Here is a 22,343-nt window from a genome sequence, read left to right as displayed (position 1 = left end):
ATTTTGAGTTTTGCTCCCATTGCACATATGAGTAGCATGTTGTATGTCTGAATGCAGGGAGTTAAATGTTTGTAAATTTCTCTCTCAAGATGAAAGGTAACGTATACATACATATATGTACACATAGCAGACATACTCCCAGCTGTTATACTGAAGATTGAAAATGGCACTTGTTTCTCACACTTATAATTTTCTGAAGCACTAATTTTATTGGTTCTGAACCCATTAGCTGTTACGCATGCTAATAATTTTAGATATGTAGATAATCCTGCTGTCTCAGTTCAGCATGGTCAAACATATGCGAGAGCATTGAAATAGTACCTTGCATTTTCACAGATACAAAGCCATGATCAGAGATTTTGAGTGCTTTTTCTTTACTAAAGCCATTGTTTTTTTGCTGATATGTTTATATGTTCTCTAAAGGTGTATCATAAAGACCAAAAGTGCAAGTAAGGAAAGAATAAACATTACCCCCCAGCTCATATCAACTACTTTACTCTAGTCCCTGGCAGAAGATGTTGAGAGTGGGATTTGCTGCTGTAGACGTGTTATTGAGGGCCTGAAGCTTGCAGTAATTGTGGAAGTAAAAATGACTTTCTGCAAGTTTTATTCTTCAGACATATTAGGAGGATTTTTAAGTTGCATACTAGATGCTTGCAGCAGATCATTTTTGTGAAGTGTATGCTAAATGTGAACAAAATACACCTTCTCCAGTTCCACTGAAGTTGGTGGTATTTCAGCTCTTCTTAGCTAGAGCTGGATTGGGGTTGTGTGTATAACTGAAACTTACTACACCAAGCTTCAGTCTTCTGGATGGGCTTTCTCCTTCCTTTTTTTTTTTTTTTCCCTCCCAAATCACATTTTTTCTTTAAAAAAATAGTGTTTTGTATGAAGCTTATAATTAATTAAAAATCTTAAAATTGGGAGGGTTTGGAATTTTATTAGGAACACACATACACAGAGTTAACAGTAATTTGACCTCATGTAGAAAAAACTATACGTGAGAAAAAGAGGGGAAAATGCTTAATATTTTTTTATGATCTTTACTTTGAATAAAAGGGGATGGTGACATTCTGCTTTCATTTACAGCATTAATGGAAACCAGCAGGATTGGATAACTTACAGTTACGCAGTTAATGCAGTATTAAAAAAACAAAACCCAACCCAAACCCAACAGAAGAATTGGCTGAGAATCTCTCTGGTCCATTAATGCTGATTTCCACTAAGTCATTTAACACTGGGGAAATTCCTAAGGCCTGGAAAGCTAGTGTCATGCCAGTATTTAAGAAAAGTGAGTGTGGTAGGATGGGTGGCTATAAATCCATCAGCCTGACATCAGCTTTCATGAAAACAGTGGAACAGTGCACAGCAAACTGAAATGTGCAGTAGGGGGAGAAATGCAGCTGTTAAAGGATGCTCGTACAATGTGAATTAATGGAAGTTTATTGGTAAAAGATTCTGCCGACTTAGTAATCATTACAAAAATTACTTGACAAAGTGACATACTGATGCAGTCAGATTATGTGAAGCATTTGATTTTTGTATCCCTTGACATCTTGCTTAGGACACTGAATTGACAGAAAATCAATATTGTATGTGTTACATGGTTTTAAAGAAGGATGATCCTATCTGTCTGAACGGGGAATCAACATGGTGTTTTTGGAGACGTCTCACAGGGACCTGCTTTTGGCTGTAAACTCTGTGGTCCTCCCACAGGTATCTTGGAAGCAAGCCTGGAATTGTCACAGGTCATCTTGCTAGGGGATAGAAAGGTGCATGCACTGGCAAGCAGTGCAGAAAACAAAAGTGCACTGCAGTAAGGTTTGGTTGGAGTAACGCTCACGGCCAAACAAGAGCCACTTTAACCCATACCAGAAGTGAAGAACAGAGAAGTCTGTCCCTAGGAAACATTGTCACTGCAGAGAACCTGGTATCCATGGAGGGCACTGTGCTGATTGTTGGTGGAATAGGATGACCAAGGACTGGTACAGCACTCCCAGGCAGATCTATAGTGATGGGAAGGAGGTTTGGTGATTGTGGCTGAAATTGCTGAGGTGCTTGTGGGGCTTCTTCGCTGGGAACATTGTGCATACCAGAGAGTGGGCTCAAAATGGATAATGGAGGGGAGCCTGTTGGTGGTTATTAAGTAGGCATGCCACACCAGGCTCTGGAGCATCACCGAACCAAAAAGCAATGTAAGGATGGGAGAGGGGGCAAAGGAGGTATTGCATCTGTTTGCCACATTCATACTATTCCCTACATTTCTCCTTATAGCTAGTGGGGGGGCTTTAGCCATGGTCTGGACCTGCACACCTAGGCTTTATCTTGGAAAGGCTCAGGCAGGAGACACACAAATTGTTAAAAAACCAGAAAGCATGTCCTGGAGTGAGAGACAGCAGTTTCAACAAAAGTTTTTGTCCTTCAATGACGTGCTTATCTAAGATTTAATTAATGCCCAGTATGATTGATTGTGCTTTTGTCAGCTGAAGTTGAATTTTCTGTGTCATTTCGTGGGATAGGTTTTGATGTGAACAGAAACAGCATGCAGATGCAGAATCCCGTGAAAAGCTTGTGTGTTGGGTACATCCACTGTGGAGCTCCAGCAGGATGGTAACAATAACTTTAGTTCCAGTGTCTCACAGATTTTCTTGAATGTCAAGTCCGTGCTGCATACCTTTTATCCTAGAGTGCCTCCTTCTTGTCACATGTTGTTCTTGGTAACATGTGCTGTCCCACTTAGGACTGGTTTAGCCCTTCATAGGTGGAACTACAAAGGCTTTTTCTGCTTTGCTCAAATGAGCATCCAGAGTTATTCCTACAGGGGAGAAAAGAGTAATGCTGTTCCTTTGGGGTAAAAACAGGTATTCTGGCAGTGGAGTAATCCCTAAGAAGCAGGACAGCACAGCCATTGGTGTCTTGGTGGATACAGCCATCTCCTGTCCCAGAACACATGCCATGTGCCTGCAAACACTGCTGCCATTATGCCTGCTCCTTACCGATGATACCAGCTGAACTCATGGTCCAGCGGCTGTGTCAGGTGAGGGGTGTTGGAGACACCGGGACTCTGCCCTGGCTGTCAGAGAGCTGCTGCAGGAAAGGTGTGATGACTGCTTATTTTGTCTTGGGGTGCTGAGAGGAGGTGGAAAGACTCATAAGAGTTGGCACATGGCAGGTGCATGGGTGACGCTTAGCTGTGATAAGGTGAGGGGTATATCAGTCTTTGTGTACTTCAGCTGCAAGGAAGAGGCCAGGAGCCTGCAAGAGGATCAGAGTTGATGCACTCCATGTTTTTCCTTTTTTATTTTTTTTATTTTTTTATTTTTTTATTTTTTTTTTTTAGGAAAAAAATGTCTTTCTGCTTTGAAAAGAAAGGCATATATTTGCTGAGCAACTGTGTTCCCTGGGTATGGTCAGAGAGATGCTTACAGACTGTGGTAGCAGTAAACTGTTTTGGCTATGATTTATTCTCTTTAGCCTGGAGACACAGCTGCTTTTAGCCCACGCATCTGATATAGCTGATAACAGATTTTTCGACCTCCCCCTCTAATAGATGTTAGTCAGAGCACGGCTGGGCATCCAGGGCTGTTCAGGCAGTCTCAAACAAGGAGGAAAACTGCTGGATTTGGTGTTTGAGCTTGAGATGGGGTTGCTGGCAATTGGGGAAGGGAGGAAGAAACATGCATTTCTCAAAAGCTTTCTGGCCAAAACAATTGAAAGGACTACAGAGTTGGTTTTCCATAGGTGAGTTCAAGTAGGACATCCCCGTATGTCTCAGAAATGGGCCTCTGGGACAAGGGTATGAATGCAAGCTCCCCTTCTCTGCACACTCTGCTCTTCATTTCTACTTGATGGCTCAGCGGACTAATTGCAGACTGACTCTTCCTTGTACCACTGTCAAGGTTTCCACCTCCCCGCTGTCTGAGAGCCAACACAGACTGATGGCCCAAGGCCTGCAAAATAGAGAAACACAGAGGAGAGGTTTGTCCTCACAGCAGTGGTTCAGGTAGCCATGTCTTAGGGTCTGAATTCAGGGATGCTTTCAGAAATCTAGGGCCCATGTTTTTTCACTCTGCTTTTAGGGAGAAGCTTTCACTGGCAGATCTGAAAGGCCTGATTCTGCATACCTCATGCTGTAGTAATTTATACTGCGCACTTGTAGTCCAAAGTGAGTACCTTTATTTGTCATGATGGCAAGAAAGTTATGTCAGATTTTCTTGTGTTTGGGAAGGTTTTCTAATCACACAGTTCAAAAGCATTAAAATTAGGGGGTTTTACTAGAATTTGCTGAACAGTAACATCTTACATTTCTTCAGGTAGTGATATGGGTTAAGAGTTTTATACACAGAAGCGTTCAAAAGAGAAGTTTTAAGATAAGGCACCTTTGGAAGAATACTGGTAGAGGACTAAGGGGAAAACAAAAATCAGGATTCAGGGAGTCAGCTCTTGTTTTCTTGAGAAGGAATCAGACCCTACGGCTCCTGTCTGACACATCCCAGTGTCTGTTTAAAGAAGAGGGACATAGTGTGTGGACCTGTAGTATGGTGAGGCTGTTAGCTGAAACAAATAGTACTGGGATGCAGAGTCAGTGTCTGGTCCTTCACAGAGGGCTTTGAGAGCAGCGTAGATGAAAACCTGGTCCTTTGTGCACTCACATCTGAATCCATAGAGGGCTATCCCTGTGAATCTCATATTGGGCCAAATGTGCCTTTTAGGAACCTGTACTGCATTGGCAGAAGCTGTAAATTGATAGGGGAAGGTATTTAAAGCTCTCTCTCTGCTTTCTGAAGGAGCAGTAACTGGGCTTCTGTGTGAAAGAGTATTGTATTGTTCAGCAGAGTTACACAGGTATGAAATGGTGGAATTGGCCAAAATGGTGGAATCAGGCTCTGGGGAGGGAGAGAAGAAAGTTGAAAGGTGGCATTGGAGAGAAGAGCAGCTGGGACCTTCTCCAAAGCCTGATGTTCAGGCTCAGTTGAGTGTTGCTGTCCTGTTCCTCAAATTGCTGTTGAGATTCTCCAGCCTCTTCCCATTCCCTTCGTTCTCTCACTAAAGAGGTTTCCTTCCTTTTCTCATTTTAGCTAAAGCAGGAAGTGGGAATAGGAAGGTGTTAGTGTGTAATATTTTGTGCGGTATCACTATGCAGGGTGCAAATAATAAATCACACACTACATGCTTAGACAATTTACTGCTGGCTTTTGTATGTGTGGTGACAAGTGCTCAAAAGGTCAAAAAAGCTTCCTTAACAAATTTGATAAGATAGTGCAGTGAGCTGTAACAGCATAAAGTCCTGGGGACCGTAGACAGAATAGAAGAAATAATTATGCATGGTAATGGGTAATTACAGATAATGGCCTTTTTTGGGGGTGGCAGAAAATACACAGCCCCACGGTCTTGCCTGGAATGAACATTGTCTAGCACATTAACTTTATAGCAAGCTGAAAGTTCAACACTGGAACTGAAGATAATCTGCAACTTTTAACGGGAAGAGAACAGAAATACTCCTCTCAGAGGCAGAGCAAGCGTTCAGGTTTTGTTCCTTGGGAGGCAGAGTGTCTCAGCAGAAAGACAGCTTTCTTTAACATCTGAAATAGCTCTGTCATGATTGTCTGGTGGGAGAAACATATTGTTCCAGTGTTTCTGATTATGGTGTTGGGGAGTGATTTCACACCAGCCTCATTCAAGGCTATTGTCCAACCTCAAAGCCAGCTATGAACTGAACTAGCACATTGCGAGACTTAGTATTGCCAGACTAGTTAATGCGAGCGTACTGATGCTTTACATACTGAGCAAAGGAAAATTGTCAGGTACAGATCCAAAACTCCTGAGGTCTGAAGACAAGTGTTTCCTGACTGATTATTTTTTAATGTCTGCTGACACAGAAACTGGTTTGCAGGAAAATATTAACACTACAGTGATAAAAACAGTCATTGTGAATTGAAAACTACAGGAAATGTAAACTACCAGAAGCTGAACACTGCTCACTGGTCAATGGCTATGCCTTCCCACTCCTTGAGAAAACATGTTAACTTGAGTACTTACAATTCTCCTGCATTTTCAGTGGTCTCTCTGTGTACGCGGAGAGTCTCTGTAGGCATAGAAGAAATGAAAACTGCTAATCATAGGTGCATATAAGAACTCAAGTCAGTATATGCAGACAGTGAAATTGTCCTAATTGCCACACTGCATATACAATTCCTTTCCTAAAATATACAATCACATGGAAACTAATCAGTTGTTATGGTCACACGAGTAAATTGAACTGTGCCGATGCATACTCCCAGACATTGATACGTGATTGTATGTGCTATCCTGATTCTTACAACTGTTCCTGGTGTGTGTGCATCCTAAACTGACTAATACTCTCCCCTAGATAGCCAAGTGGGGTCCAGTAACCATTCTTAGTAGGCAGTTGCATGCTACCACCCTGTTTTAGATGCTGAGAAGATCTGATAATATGGACTCTGTACCATTGGACCTTAGCACTGGAGGCTTGCCCAGGGATATTTAAATGTTTGAGTTACTGTTACCAACATATAATAAAATGTGTAACTGGCCCTAACAGTATCAGTAGGTATAGAAAATACCACATGCTTATATACAGAGTGAGTGAATGCTAGAGACAGAACTTCAGTGTTTGCATTTCTTAGTGTGTATGCTTAAAAACACATTTGCGTCGTGGAGATAATGGTGGAAATTCCTGTAAGTTCCCTGACATTTCACCTCCCCTCCCAAAAACTAAGAAGGGAAAGAATGATCTGTATGCTGGCTTCTGCACTGATTTTGCCATGCGTATCTGCAATTCATGTAAATTGCTATAGCTTTATTGAAGTAAATGGTCTGAGACTGGTTTACATTAAGTGAGGACTGGACCACTTGTTTCCCACCATGCTCTGCTAAGTGAAGGCAGGAGATCCTCATGCGTTACTGAATGTGTAAGACCCATGCATGTAACTGACCCCAAGAACTCACCTTCCTTAGAAGAAAATCCCAGCTATCCTGAAATGAATTACTGGTTAACTACTATTAATATGCCATAGAGCTGGAGAGTCGTCTACAACACTGCAAGATCAATAACAGTATTTATCGTGCATCATATTGATCTTCTATGAAATAGTGGGACATATTTCACACTGTGTACATAGTGCAAAAAAAGTAGCATCGGTTCTCTACGGGAGTTGGTAAAGACATAGAAAAGAGCTTAGAGATCCAAGGGCACAACTGTTTCACTGCAAGAGCATTGCTCACACATGGAGAGCCTCTGGTGGCCCTAGATTGTAGATCGGGTGTTACAGAAACCGAGTGAGAATTTTACCCATTCTTTTTTTTTTTTGTGCTTCTAATTCTATTCCTTCTTGTACATATTCAGTCCCATATTTTTGTGTCCTGTTTGCAACTTGCAGAATGTTAAAGTTAGTGTGTAGTGGCAGGGGAAAGACCCAGGAGCTTTTCTCATTTTTTCCATGTAAAGGGTCAAGACAGCTAAGGCATGAGCCTAGCTCCTGCAGCAGCCCTCTGGTTTTAAAAAGCAGGTGTAGGGACAGAGTGGCAGCCTGATGGTACAGCAGCAGTTGCCTTGTTGACAGCTTAATTCCTCTTAAAAATTGCTTCCCTTAGAGCAGTGAACCTCAGGGCTGCCTGCCATGTGCGGGTGTCATAACTTGGCAAGTTCTGAGGCAGGGGAGGACCCTCTCCTTGCCAGGAGAGCCATGCAGCTGTGTTGAATTACACTTGGGAAAACAAACAAACAAACCAACCCAAGCAACAAACCACAGCAACAGCCGAAAGCTGCTTTCTTATCCTTGGTGTTCTCTCTTCGGTGGTGGAAAAAGACTGACAGCTTCCATTAAGGACACCTTGCTTGCTGAGTGACCAGTGGTGAGGCTGTGGGAAGGTTCAGCCTGTAGGTAGGAGTCAAGAATTACTCCAGAAGAAGGAGGCAAGAGGAACCCCAGCTAATTAAAATTTAGTTACAGCCACAGCTTCCAATAGATCTGCCGTGTTCTGCAAATGGTGGTCATGCCTGAGGATGCTGCTGCTGCCTAGGAGTGGTGTGCTTGCACATCAGCTGACTGCCACACTTCGTCTGGAGAGAGCTGGCATAGAGAGGGCAAAAACTCCCCTGGGCATACAATAAACATAGTCTTCTCTGGGCAGATCTCCAAGTGCCTTGCTTTATCGCTGGGAGAGTTTAGCAGTGTTCTTTGGCCCTTAATTCTGCTCCCATTGGCAGTTAGCACTTCTTCGAAGGTACTGGCTGGTCTGATATGTTTTTCTTCCTGAGCTTTCATTGCTCAGAAAAAAAAGTCAAGACTTTCAGGGCGTTCTCCATTAATAGCAAAACTCTTTGCCCTTCATGTATTTACAGTTTGTGTATATTTTATGTGTGTTGTGTATGTATGATGTATGCGTTAGTAGTAGGAGGTGACATGATCAGCCAGGCTGGATGGGGTAAGAGCTGTAGGTCTGCAGACCTGCCCTTGACCCATTGTGTGCTGGAGTCACCAAAGACTTGCTCAGCTCTCCAGAGGCATCCTTCCCTCTGGCTGGCTGGTGAAACACTGCAAGGAGTTTAGAGTAACCTTTGGGGTGCTTTGACCTGGTCTGACCTGGCATCTGCCCAAAGTCCAGATGGCACAAGGGTATGTCTTGTGTGAGGCATCTGTCTTCTCCAGAGGGAAGCACCAAATCTCCAGATGCCACAGAAAAATGTCAAAGACTTGTCCCAGACCATGACATCAAAGAAAATCTCACCCTCTAAATTCAGGGGAAAGTGTGAGTTGAAGCTTTCTCCTGTTCTTTGTCAGGTGCTGCCAGTCCTTCCATCTTCAGAAGCATGATGTGGCTTGAGATTTAGGGAAGATTAACTCTTCTGGCTGTCTTTCCATCACTGTGGCTGGAGTTCCTTGTTCTGTATTGAGCTGGTTGTGTCTATCCCTTCACTTGAACTTTCCCTTTTCCCATGGCTCCTGTTTTTATTGCTAATCTGCTGGGGCACGTCCCTGTGGTGTGGCTGCAGCTCAGAAGGACTGTGTGCAAGGGATGTTACGAAGACCATGGATTCCATAATTCCATGTATGTAAGAGGAAAATGCCTGAGGCTGCTGACACCTGGAGATTTATGTGTACGGGTGCATGGGTGTCTGAATGAGCAGGTGAATGGCTCTGCAAACTCAGTGTTGAGTATTGAGAGGGCAGCTGATACTACTGTAGAAGCTATTGGAGAGCGGAGGGACAGCAGAAGGAAAGCAGAGGACCATTCTGGTGGATTCATAACAACACTGAGCACTGAACTGGTGGCAGCTGTTGTGCAGTTAGATAAAGGAGAAGTGGGTCGCAACAGGTCAACCCCTTTGCACGTCCATGCAAATCATGGTAGCCTCAGCCACAGATGAGAGGTAAAAGTGGAAAAGAAACAGCAAAAAGGGGTTTTGGTTTGTTCGGTATTTTTTTGCACCTATTTAATGCAGCAGAAGACCGTCACTGCTGCTTGCTCTTTGCAAAGGAGCTGTAGGACTACCAGCCACTGGAACATCACAGACACATCAAGGACGTTTGTACAATTTTGTGTGTAGCTATGGTCAGGTCTCTGTTATATCCTAGCCCATCTTGTCCCATGTGTAGTGCATGAGACCTTTCCAAAAGTTGCAGCAGAACCTGCTACATTCTCCTCCGCCCCAGCTGAGCTGCTCGCACCTCAAGGTGGCTCACCTTTCGTGTGTACATGTAGAGGCCCCATGTTCCTGGTGCTAGCATTCTTCGTGGAAAGTGTTACCGCTTCGTATGATGCACTGCAAGTGGAAAGACACTGCAGAGGTCTCAGAAGAAACTGCACATCTGTGCAGCATAGCACAGCCCTGACAGAAGTTCTGTGGCTGGCTGCCTTCTATATTTCTGTCTCATGAAATTTGTATCCCAGCAGGGAACATATTGGAGGATTTTGCATTTGGCTTCTCTTTTACATTATGAAAAGCAGAACAATTAGACTGCAGCTTTATTTGGGAGCTAAGTCTGAGGGGTGGGTCAGGCTTGGGCTATGATTTGTCAGAACTGCTGGCTTTTCAGTGCCAGTGGTCTAAGTTCTGGTTTTATCAAAGACACTGACAAAAGAAGAGAGGCCTGCACAGAAGCAGAACAATAGCAATCATAAAATCTCATGAAAATATGGAAGCTCAAAAACTGTGAAGGTTTTTTTGTGGCATTGTGGACTCCTATGTACAAATCTAAGAGGTGCTCGCAATGAAAAAGGCCAGCTGGCTTGTTTCTCATTCAGATAGGGCTGTGGGGCAGAAAAATCAGATGCAGGAGGCATAAAACATTTTGCTAATAATAAATGGGTATAGTTCATTGATGTCAACAAAATGTCAGAAAGAGCTGAATGGGGGCACTGCACAATTTAGCGACCTGGAAGGATCTGTGATTGCGGACAGCTTTCATTACAGCTGCAGAAGTGAAACAGAATTGCATTGCAATTGGTAGTAACCGGTAAAACTGATCATTTGATCTAGTGTGTAGTACGCTAGAAGCTGTTACCATGACTCTGAGAAGCTGGTAAATGCCTGTGTTCATTTTTCAGGTATGTAACCAAGGTACAGATACACCAAAAGATGCAAGACAAACCAGGCAATGCGTGCTTGGCATCCCTATTAGGGGTGCTATTTCATACGTGCCTATTGTCCATGCTGCTTCATCTCCACATGATAACCTTTGAGAGCTAACAAGTATGCTTTAGGCCACATCCTCTACTTCTCCATGGTAGAGTTAAACAACAACATAGGAAGAGCAGGAGCTCCTTGCAGAAGGGATCATTATGCTGCAAACACTGTGTAAGGGTTGGTGCAGGGCAGGGTAACAGGGATGTGAGGTAGAACCAGAGCTGCAAGGATGGCAGGATTTACAGTTGCTCCCTTGTTAAATACGTAAACGTGTATTCACCATGTAGTTAGGCTCTCTGAGGTTGTGGCTGTTTATTGCTGTGGCTGGCTCAGCCAGGCAGCTGATGCAGCGTGCCAGAGAGAGCTTGGCTGCGGTGCGGTACCGACAAGCATCTTCCTTTTTCATCCTCACAAGTGTCGCACTAGACACTAGAGTGAGGAAAATGGGACTTAAAACATCCTTGAGAAGCCCCCTCGCCTAGGGAACAGCAGGGGAGCAGACATTTGTGGGGACAGCCTGCGGGGAGTGCAGACGGCTGGCCTGCAGTCTGGCAGCGCACCGGAGTGCAGGCAGCAAGTCATGAGCAATCCCATCCTCCTCCTCTTTTGCCAGTGGTGTGGGAACTTGTTCTGCTCTGTGGTTCTGTGGGTAAACAGAAGTTAAATTCGGGTATGAAGTCTGGGCAGGGCCTTGCTCTGCTCACTCAGAGGTAGAATGTGGGTTTTTCAGACACCTTCGCTGATCATGGGGTGCTTTCCCTGCTGCAGCTTCTTTTGGCTTTGTGGCTGTTTGTCCTTTTCCAGAGGCATGTTCAGAAGGTGTCTTCTCACCTGCAGGAAACTGGCTGGAGAGGGGTCCTGTAGCTAGAGTCTTTCTGCTTCCAGGAGGTTGAAAGAGACTTGGCACGCTGTTACAATGTAAGAGTAATAGGGGGCTGCAGCCTTAGCTGGTGTACATCATCACCAGCTCACCCGATGCTGCTGGAAGACTCAGAACATCATCTTAACCTGCAGTTGGCTTTGTGTCCTGTTTTGCAGTCTCTGGTGTATGTAGGTGGTGGTATCAGGCTTTGTGTGGAAGTCAGTCCATGTGAGTTTCTACCAAACATCCAGCCGTGTTTCCCTTTCAGCTCCCCCCTCTTCCTATTTACTACTCTCTGTCCAGAGAGTACTGGAGAGTACTACTTCAGGAGTAGTAGCTCATCAGCAGGTGAAATGTAATGGTCTTCATGGAGCCTCCTGTCTCATAATGGCTTCTTGTTTTCTTTTCCAGAGGGGCGGATGCTCATTCAGGACATCCCTTCCATTCCCAGCAGAGGGCACTTGGAGAGCACGTCTGATTTGGTTGTGGACTCCGCCTACTACAGCAGTTTTTACCAGCCGTCCCTGTATCCTTACTATAACAACCTGTACAACTACTCCCAGTACCAAATGGCAGTGGCCAGTGAGTCTTCCTCAAGTGACAATGGGGGTACAATTGTAGGGTCGGCCATGAAAAACAGCCTTCGAAGCCTCCCAGCAACTTACATGCCAAGCCAGTCGGGAAAACAGTGGCAGGTATGATGTTACAGAGGTGTTACAGGGAAGACCGAGGTGAATGATAACCTGTTTCTAGGGCCTGATTCTAACCTACTGTTTCCTGGTTTAATGGCAGTGCAAAACCAGAACCAGATTTCTGGGTGGGATTAGGACCCATGTTAGGAGAATTAGCTGTGGCAATTATGATGGAGCACAATGAAAGCAATGATACAGGTATAGGTAGGTTGCCACAAGCACAGATAAAGGCCACCCACTTGATTTTGTCTTTCGTGTTACGACATATGAGATTATGAATTGTTTTCTGGAGAAGGAGTCCAACTGAATTACCCAAAATAGCATCCTGGAAGCTTCAGGTGTCATTTCTGAGAGACTTCCCTCTTCAGGAACCTGCTTTTTTCTGTCATCCAAGGCCCTGAAGTGACCCAGGAGACTATGCTGTTGTGCAGTGGGCTGGTCATTCTCAGTTGAATGTGACATGGCATGTTGTGTTGGGACAGTGTCAGCTCCATGGCTTGTGATTTCAACTTGGGGAGCTCAGTTTACAGGCTGTGCCTGTAACTAACTTCATTAGTTAGGGTATAAAACCAACTGAGCCCTCACTTGATAGTTGTAGCTTCCAACTTATTACTAGTTGGAGACTGGAAAAAGTGGAAATCTGCCAAGAAACAGGATTCTTGTCAAAGTAAGTGGAGCCATTTCCATCACCCTGAGGTTATTTGGTCTTGGGCTGCAGTGGTGCTTCTCTGTCTGAGATTGAGCTCAGGGAGGGTGCACTATCTGAGAATCTGTATGCCCCATGTCCCTTGTCCAAGGGCAGGAGAGAGCATATCTCTTGTGTAGAGCATCAAGAGGGGGCAGGCTGCCTTATACAAAGGCTGTGTTATGAAACCACTGAACAATGAAAGATTAAATGTCCACCAGAACCTCCTTTCTGAAGGGAACAGATGGGATGCCCCTTCGCTGACAGAGCATTCCTCTAGCAGTTCTGGCACAGGGACTAACACTGAAAGAGCATTTTAAGTTCTGATACCAAGGAGCTGGAACTAAGACCAGGGTGATTACAAGTACTGCAGCAGTCCGCATCACCTTCAGTGAGGTTTTCATATCATTAGATGTTTTTTCATGGCAAGGTCCTTCTGAAAATGCAGAGGCATCCTCTCTAGCTGCTGAATTTGGTCATTAGACCAGGGTGAGAGTTAGTCAAGGCGAGCTTGGGATAGGATTTTTGTGTGATAATAAGGTGAGGTGCCAGTGCTGTTTCAGCTTTTTCATTTTGGTTGGTTTTGGGTTAACTTGGCACGCCATAGCAGAGTGTTTCAGATGAGAAGTTATTTCTGAAGTTTTTGCGGTACCTAACTTGGAAGAGACTACTGCAGAGCTGATGCTTGGAGACACAGTCACAACACAAATGAGGGGCAGCAACATTGGTCTTGTGAAATTGGTGTTCTTGCAGGCATGCAGTCCCACACTTCACCATTCCTCCAGCCAGTAGAGATGTCTGTGATGTTACTTGCTTGAGAAAAAGGAAAGCACATTGAAGGTATTGACTATCCTAGCACATAGTGTTTGAGGAAGAGAGATGTGAGGGTATGTTAAAAAGATGTTAAACTGTTAAGCCTTGGAATGAAGATGGTGTCTTCTCAGTTCTGTTGTCATCTTCTGTCTGTGTTTTGAAACTAGACTGTGTATGTATGAAGTTTGGGGCTAGAGGGTCCATTGTCTCGCTGTGAGATTGCCTATTTCTCGTGGGACCTTTGCCAGGCGTTAAATAAAAGCCATAGTCTGTTTTCCATGGATTATTCTCTTCAATCCCTGCAGAATCTGTAAGAATCTGGCAGAATCTTCTGCTTAAGTGGCACTCAAATTAGTGGGATACCAAAAAGGTAATTAAGGAAAAAAATGTTGTCAAAAAGGACCATTTCCCTTGCACCATCAGGCTCCAAGTGCTGTTTGTTCACTCTCACCTTGTGGGGTGTATCACAGAGTATTCACCTCTAAGTGAATGAACTAGATTTACCTCACCTGGCCAAACCTTTTGCTGTTCTGGTGAGGTGTTTGTGCAGAGAGACTAGAGGTAGGGCTTTCTGGCTGCAGTGTGACATCTCCCCAAGCTTCTAAATAGCCTAAAAACAGGATGTGCCTCTCCTGCTCAGAAGAAGAGTGTAGTTCAAGGTGTTGTGTAACTACCCTGTTTCTCCCAGGCTGATCTGCAAGAAGGTTTGTTGTTGCTGGAAGAATTACAAATCATGGTGTTTGCGTATTGTTATGACAGCATTACATTGCACAAGTAATCGTAAAAAGTTTTAGTGAGAGCTAGGCTAGATAATGTTTGAAGATGCAGTGGTGCCGAGGTTGTAAAACCAGAGTGGCACTGAAGATGCTGAAGATGGTGTGTTATAAGGGGAACAAGGTCTTAGCTGCTGCACATGGTTAAACATCGATTCTGCACATGGAAGCTTACCAGCAACAGATGATCACAGAAGGAAGTGTTAAATGGAGAAGAATGAATTAGTTTGTCTGTCAAGCACAGGAAGGAGTTACAGGAGAGTTTCAGAGAATGATCCACAAAGAGGAATCAGACCTTGCTTACACCATCGGGGGTTTTGTGGCAAACCCATGCAGGCTGATTCTCCAAAGCAAACATGTAGGTGTATCTACACAGGGATTTTTGTTGGAATGCCTATACTGGTTGGGTTTATTTTTTTATATGCACGGGATTTCTTAACCAGTCTTCCAGGAGGAGAGAGTCTCCTCATGTGAGCAGTAGTGCTGTAACTGTTTTCATTGAGGTTTTTGATTTTTGCTTCTTTACCAAAATTGTAGCTGTACAGTGCTTGCTATAGCCAAATCAGGGTAGCTGGCTAAGCTGTGAGTTATGGGAGGGTTTCTTTGCATAAGCTACCCATATGCTTACTGGAAGGTTGAAGGCCTGTCGACAAGACCTCTGCATTTTCCAGGCTCTGTTGGTAGAGGCTCACTTGTCCTGGAGTAACTTTAAGCAGACAAGGAGAATTGCATAAAGTAAGATAACTTGTGGATGCAGACAAAGGCCTTAATCAGCCAAACTGTCTGCTGTTTCAGAATTCAGGGAGCAAGGGAGAAAGACAGGGAGGAAATGTGTGTGTGTGAAGGATGGGATGAGGATTAATGCATCATTGAGCCTTGGCAAATAAATGGAATCACTGAATCTTTAATGTAGATTAATGTCAGATTTCATTAGTCTTTGTTCTTTGCTGAGGCTTGTGTATTTGAGTAGATTCATAGAGGTGCAACTTTATTTGTGTGTAGGTTTTGTTCATTGGTGTACAATTATCCTGGAAATTCTATCCATTGTGATTTGTAAGCATAATGAAGACAATACTTTTGGTCAAGAACTCTTCAGTCATTTATATCCTGCTGCTTTTGCCAGCTGTAAGGCAGGTAATCAGATACGTCTAGTGTTAACACCTGAAGAAAAGGCAATCCTCTGTCGCAGAGGAAATGCAGCAGATGTGGTGATTACTGTGCATCTCCTTTCACTCGAGTTCTGTGTGAGTGTCTGGACCCTCCCTTGAAGCTTTCATAATTGTGCATTCAATCCAATTAACAGTTAAATGGGTTCACCAACATTAGTACTGCAAGTCAGAGCATTGTGGTATACAGTCTTCTGAAATCAGTCTCACTGCAACCCACTTTAGGGGCAGCAACTGCAAACTGGTGGGGTGACTGCAGTCTTTTCTGCCACAACAGAAGTAAAACCTGGATGGACATACCTGAGTCTAATCAGGTTTCATTCTCCAAGCTGGCCATGAAACTGCCGACGTGTGACTCACAGCAGAAGGATTATTGTGACTCCTTGTGAGTCCCGTGTCCTCCCCATAAAGTGTTAAAACTAAAAACCTGCAAGATAAAAAATGTGCCCCACAGCTGGGGACCGCTATCTGTGTTTTCTTTGTTACTTTGGTAACTCTAGGCATCCTTCTTCAGAGAAAGATTAAGGCTGGCCAAGAGATTTTGGACAAATTTCAGAATTTGATATAATTTCTGTTTTATGCTCTGAGGTGAGTTTTTTACCTTATTTTTTTTTTTTTTTAATGCAGCTTGGCAAACCAGTATTCTCAGTCCTTAGACCAATTTAGAGCAAACAACTGAAATAAGTGTTTGTGAGAGTCAGACGGAGAAATTTTATGAGAAATGTTAACATATTTTCTAATACGGGAATTTTATTTACTATTTGGCAGTGAAAGAGTTAGCATTGCTGGGGTAGAAAACTGTTTCTTAAGGATTTCTTTAAAAGCAGAAAACATAAAAACCTGCCTTTTACTAAATCCAGAAGAGTGTGGCTGTGATAGGGCATCTAGCAGTTTGAATTCTTAGCTGTTTGCTAGTAAAAAAAGATTAATTTTTTCAACTTCCACAACCTGTTTCTAGTTTCTGGCATAGTTTTTCCTCCAATAAGCCTGGACTTCTTGCAGGTCTATTGTGTGGTATAACTCCAGAAATAGGTGTAAAATGCTTGTTTGTGTAAATACACACACACACATATATACACAACTCACCTGACAATCCCAATTTTATGTGTAAGTAGTGTATTATATACTGTATTCATAACATACCCTTCACACTACAGATTTATGCTAAAAGTATCCTAATGTTTCTGACAGCTCATGTGTGACATGAATGCAATCCATATTTCTTGGAGGAGCTAATCTAAGCTGTTTATTTTCCGATACTGCTGATAGGGCTATATCTCTAGGTGTCACCGCAGTTGAGATTCTGATGGTAACATATTGTTTATGGGTCACTGCCTTTATCTAAAAGAATAGGTTGGAACAGAATAGCAAAGGTTAATTAAGTTTGTCTATCAAGGAAGGACAGTTATAGATGTCTCTTGTATTTTCTGTGCTAGAATCAAAGTAAGTCAAGGCAGGGTACCATAGACTCATTTTTAGCTCATACTGGAAAATGTGCTTAGCTGGTTTTAGGAACGAAACAAAGCCACCTTGGGCAGTGTGAATGTAGCAGTAGTTGTACAGGGTCAGCTCACGGGCAGCAGCATCGCAAGGTGGGAGAGTAGCGGCAACGCTGGTTTACAGCTGGGGAAACTGAGGCAGGGAAGTGTTAAATAACTTGCCCACCATCACACAGCCTGCAGATGACAGTGGAGATTCCTGATGTGTGGATTCCCACTCTGGTGCCCAGTGGATGCCTTGTCACCTCATGTCAGAAAAAATGACCTGTGAATTCTGTTGTTTGCAGTCAATGACACATAAATGCAAAATATAATTTTATGCCCCCTAAAGCTGGCTTTATTGTTAAGATCAAGGCAGAAGGAGCAGGCTTTGTTAAGACTTTGAACAGAGTTTCTCTGATGTTTCCTTAGTTACTGGTATTGGTTTAAGCATCTGTTGGTGAGTCATGGGTGAGACAGAAGGATGGAAGGCCTGGGCGAAGTGGTTTGGCGCAGACCACGGGGCACACCAGTGGCAGAGTCAAAGGACAGTACTTTGATCTCTTCTTTGCTCTGAATTCTTAGCAGCTGTTTCCACTCAGGATTAGCATGTGCAGCCTCCTCCTACTTGTCCTTTAGGGGAATACACCACATGGTCCGGATCGACTGCAAAATGTGAATGTACTGCTAAGAGTAATGCTGGCTTGCTTGCAAAGAGATGGCAGCTGGCAGCTTTTAAAAATGAAAGAACTACCTGAGAGGTATTTTGTCTGGATAAATCACCTGGGAAGGGCAGGACTGTTTTCTAGTCTTCAGAGCTGGAAGGAGAATTTTGTGCCTGCCTCCTCAGCTCTTCCTCCATGAAGAAGATACGTAGAGGTTATGCAGATGCTGCCAGGAGCTTGAAGAGGAGGAGCTTTATGTTGCTTTTCCACCACCTCTTGAGAAAGCTTTTACATGGGCATGGTCTGAACTGATGCAAGAGCATTCTCTTTTCTTTGTACTTCCCTGTCTTTTGGTATGTATTTTGTCACTGTTGGGCACTGCTGTAGTGACGGAAAAATCCTGCTTCCAGCTTGCATGTTTGCAGACAAGCTGTAGCATTCCTCGTCTCAGCTTTTCAAGGGAACAGGGAAAGAATTTTCACTGAATGCATGGTCTTTTAATCAGGCCATATTTATTTGCTCATGAGTTCTACGCATGCCACTGTTGCTTGAAGTACATCCTGTAAGAAGTTACTGAGTGTGTGCTGTGTTGTACAGTTTAGGGGAACCTGTAAATGTTGAATAGGCCACATGTGTTTCTCCCACTGAAGTCGGTGAGGTGCTTGGTGAATCAGTCCTGCTCCTGGGGCAGGGCATGAGCGATGTGTGGCCGGAGAGGGATGCACTGTAAGTAAGCAATGCAGAGTTCAACTGCGGAGCTCAACTTGCTCTCTGCAAAGAGCAAGTGTGTACCCTTCCCCTCCACAGCACTTCCTTACCTAAAACATGCCTTGTTCTTCTGGTGTGTAGCTTGCACTGATACAAACCAGAGTGGTTTGTGGGACCATCCCATCCCCTACCTCTCAGCCTTGCTGTAAGGCTGGAAAGGGCAAGGGAAGCAGGAGGAGACACCAGAGGGCCAGGCATCTCCTACTGTGATCCCTACGTGACCACAGTGTTCCTCCAGGACAGGACCCAGGGAACGACCTGTCATCTGGCTGCGACATTTGGAAAGCTGATTTGCCCTGATTTAGAAATAATACCAACATTTCACAGCCTCCCAATGGCTGTTTATCTCCCTTTCTGGCACCCAAATATATGCAAGGACTGTCCAGAGCTGCAGGAGCTAATACAGCGCAAATGCCCCTTCTCATGGGGTAGTGATCTCCTAAGCCCTCTTTTTAATGCAGTGCTAAGGTCAAGAATTTTTACAACTGGGTTGTGTTTTTTTTATTGTTACTGTAAAATAGAACTGCTAAGCGCTATAAAAAGGAAACCTTACGTTTCAGATTTACCGCAGTGTGTATTCTAAACAGTTTAATAAAACAAAACCAAAAGCTTTTAGATTTCTTCAGCGATTAATACACCGCATATTCTTTGCAGAGTCAAGCCTGTGGCTGTCGGTTGAACTGTGGTTCATAGACTTGGTGTGGGTAATAAGATTATAAAACATGTCTCTTGCTAGCCAGCTACCACACACTAATAATAATAGTAGTGATAATTCATTGCATTCAGAGATTTTAGGTAGGTTGTTTTTTAAGAAATGGAGAAAAACCCCAAGAAAATGTTTGAAAGGAAACAGGTCACTGCATCCACTCCACAAGGAGAGAAAACATGCACATGATCATTTAAGTCCTAGGGAGTGATCCCTCCATTTTGTTACACCTGAAATAATGCTGTCTCCTGTAGGAAGCCTTCTCTCCGTTGTACGTGTGCACACATGCACTTGCGTAAGGGAGAGGTGGGGATGTGAGGACTGCCTGCAGCCCTGCTGCACTGAGAGAGAGAAGACAGTGCATGGAGAACAGCAGGCAGAGAAGAGTTCACTAACCCTTTTTCCCCCAAGTTACTTCTAGAGCTGTTGAGCTTTGTGGATGTGCAGATGCAAAATGCCCTTTGGACTTGAGTTTTTGGGCAGTTCATGCTGCTAGTCCATAATTCCAGGGTAGAGGCAGCCTGGGTTTTGTTGAAGAAGTCTGTGCAAAGCACAGATGTCTGTTTCCAAGAGAAGGCTGCTGTTTTCAGAACAGCAGAGGGATGTCAGTGGCTTTTTCAGTTTCAGGCTTCCTTGTGTGATATGTGACATTTTTTAAAAGCAATTTACTGTTTATCATGCATAGAACTTGAGCACATGTTGAGCTTTCTCTGCATGTATAGAGTACAGATGGCACAAAAATTACATTTTAGTTATTGCTTTAAATTACAGTAGAAAAACTTGCACTTTCACAGGCTGAAAAAACATATCCTGCCAATCCCTCAGTCGTGTGCAAATACATGTGACTGTGCTGCTGTCAGAAGATGGGCAGAGGTGTACTTTGCTTACTTGTAAACAGCCACCCCTCTCTTTTGCCACTTCATCTTCCTGTAAACCTGGCTCCACATGGAAAGTGGGATATTGCCCTCTGTCTCAGCACCAGCAGGATTTAATGTGACTCGAGCCACATTATTTCCAGCTACACATAATAAAATGAATATTGAGTTATTCAGGGGGCCCTAGGAAAACAAGGGGTGACTGCATTCTGGCTTCTCACTGGAGGTGCCGGTGGCTCCTTCTGCCAGGATAGATCCTGGGTGTCTGATGGAGTGGGGCAGCCGTCCAGGACAGCAGGTTCACTCCCTGCCTTCACTGCTCCCCAGCTCTGAGCTTCCCAGCCTGAGAGGGCCTGAGAAGCAGGGCTTCATGAATGCCTGGCTGTGACCCACCACAGCAGGCTGAGCTCCTCTGACTGAGGTGTCATGTGGCTGGAGAGGCTGAGGCACTTCTGCTTGTAAAGATGATGTCTTAATTGCATAGCTGGATATACATTACTGTTGGCACTGCTGCCTTTATACCTGTGATTTTTTTCTCTGCCTGGAAGCTTTCCATATTGCAGTCATTCGCTGCCAAACAGACTTAGGGAGAACAGGTGTTACATTTCCTGTTGAAAATCTTAATCTTTTGAAGTGTTTGGGTGCATTTTTTCAGAGTGCTATAGCCACATTACGTTGTAGGGCTTTGGAACAAATAATAGTAGATGGTAGTTCTTTCATAAAGCAAAAATCTAAGGAGATCAGGTTGGATTATATCAGTGTTGGAGTGGGATATACCTTGATTTCTGAGTGCTGCCAACTTTGCTGCAGGAGGTTTGGTCTGGTGGACACTGTGCTGACACAGCGGACCTGCTGGCTGGTCTCCCGCTGTGGCTCCGTTAAAGGCTTCTCATGTAGTCTGTCCACAGCTTGGTTTCTCTGGGTAAATCAGGAAAATATTTTTCCATCTTACTGGATCGCAACAAGTGGTGCATCTCTGTATGTGTGTCACTGCTTGGGTGCTGTGGAGTGTGTGCCCAGGGAGCCAGTTGGTAGGGCTGTTGTTCTTAGGCACCCCATAGGTCTCTAGCTGAGCAATTACCATCAGTCTTAGAGGGGTTGCTCCCTGGGGAGGTATAGGGATTCAATGGACACTTTACTTCTGATGCTGGCGGGGTTCGTGCAGTTGAACAGGTCTAGAAAGCTTCTCATTGTGGTGTCTGTGCCATAAGCAGAGGACTTGTCACGAGGCTCCTTGCAGTGAAGGGTATGTGCTTGTGTGCCAGGTGCAGCTCCCGCTGAGGTAAGGTGAACAAGCCAGAGGTATACCAGTGCTGCTGCTGTTGCTGCCAGGTCACATCCCGTTCCACACCAGCTTGCCTGTATCTCAGCAGTGTGGGCACGCTGTCAGACAACCAAAGCGAAAACCCGAAGCCAGTATGTCAGGATTTTACTTGAATTTACACCCTGTGCATGTGTGGGGCAGTGGGGTGTCTGCCTGGCACTAGGGCTCAGCTTTCACAGGCTGCTGTTGGCTTCTCTCTACAGGTGAAGGGTATGGAAAGCCGCCATGCCGTCAGCTCCCAGTACCGCATGTGCTCCTACTACCCACCCGCCTCCTACCTGGGGCAGGGTGTTGGTGCTCCCACATGCCTCGCCCAGATCCTGACCTCTGAGGACATACCCTCCTACTCGGAGTCAAAAGTGAGAGGTAAGTGCGCGCACCAGGGCATCTGGGACCGGTTTGCCTTGGGGCAGGCTCCCAGGAGGTGTGGGTTGTGCTGGGAAGGAAGCAGGGCATCAGAGAGCAGACAATTACAAGGTGGTGGCTGTTTCCTGGGAGGCTTGTGGCAGCATAGGGCTGTTACTGTACAGTAGTGAGACCTTGTGCTTAAGAAGTCTCGTGGTTCAGGGGTGCAGTTAGTTGTACCTTTCTGCTCTTGTGTATGTCTCTAAGCTGTATGAAGAGTCGCTTCGGGTGTTGTCTTTGGTGCTCACCAGCTGGCTGCCTCACAGAAACAATTATCTTTGCCCCAGCCACAGAATTATCTTGTCTCTCATCTCAAAAATGTTGTCCATGATTTTTCCACAAAGGCTCCCACCGAGCCTTTGCTGTCCTCTTCTTTCTGAGCCATGAATGGGAACTATTCCTGCACCTCAACAGTGTCGTGAAGCCATTTGCAGACTTGCTTCCTTGTTCACTTTCAAATTCATCACACTGTGTTACTTA

General features: G+C 44.5%; 1 protein-coding gene across 2 annotated transcripts in view; it reads left to right on the top strand.

Annotated features, from left to right (window-relative positions):
• Window positions 1-22,343, top strand: part of DMRT1 (doublesex and mab-3 related transcription factor 1) — a 57,360-nt gene that overhangs the window by 9,858 nt on the left and 25,159 nt on the right. For both annotated transcript variants that reach the window (XM_065663010.1, XM_065663011.1), the window contains exons 3-4: window positions 11,925-12,208; window positions 21,662-21,824. In XM_065663010.1, the coding sequence (XP_065519082.1) occupies window positions 11,925-12,208; window positions 21,662-21,824 (447 nt within the window). The remainder of the gene's footprint in view (window positions 1-11,924; window positions 12,209-21,661; window positions 21,825-22,343) is intronic.

The sequence above is a fragment of the Lathamus discolor genome, chromosome Z (genome assembly GCF_037157495.1).
Source record: "Lathamus discolor isolate bLatDis1 chromosome Z, bLatDis1.hap1, whole genome shotgun sequence".
Classification (NCBI taxonomy): Eukaryota; Metazoa; Chordata; class Aves; order Psittaciformes; family Psittacidae; genus Lathamus; species Lathamus discolor.
This window is presented reverse-complemented; position numbering and strand designations above follow the sequence as displayed.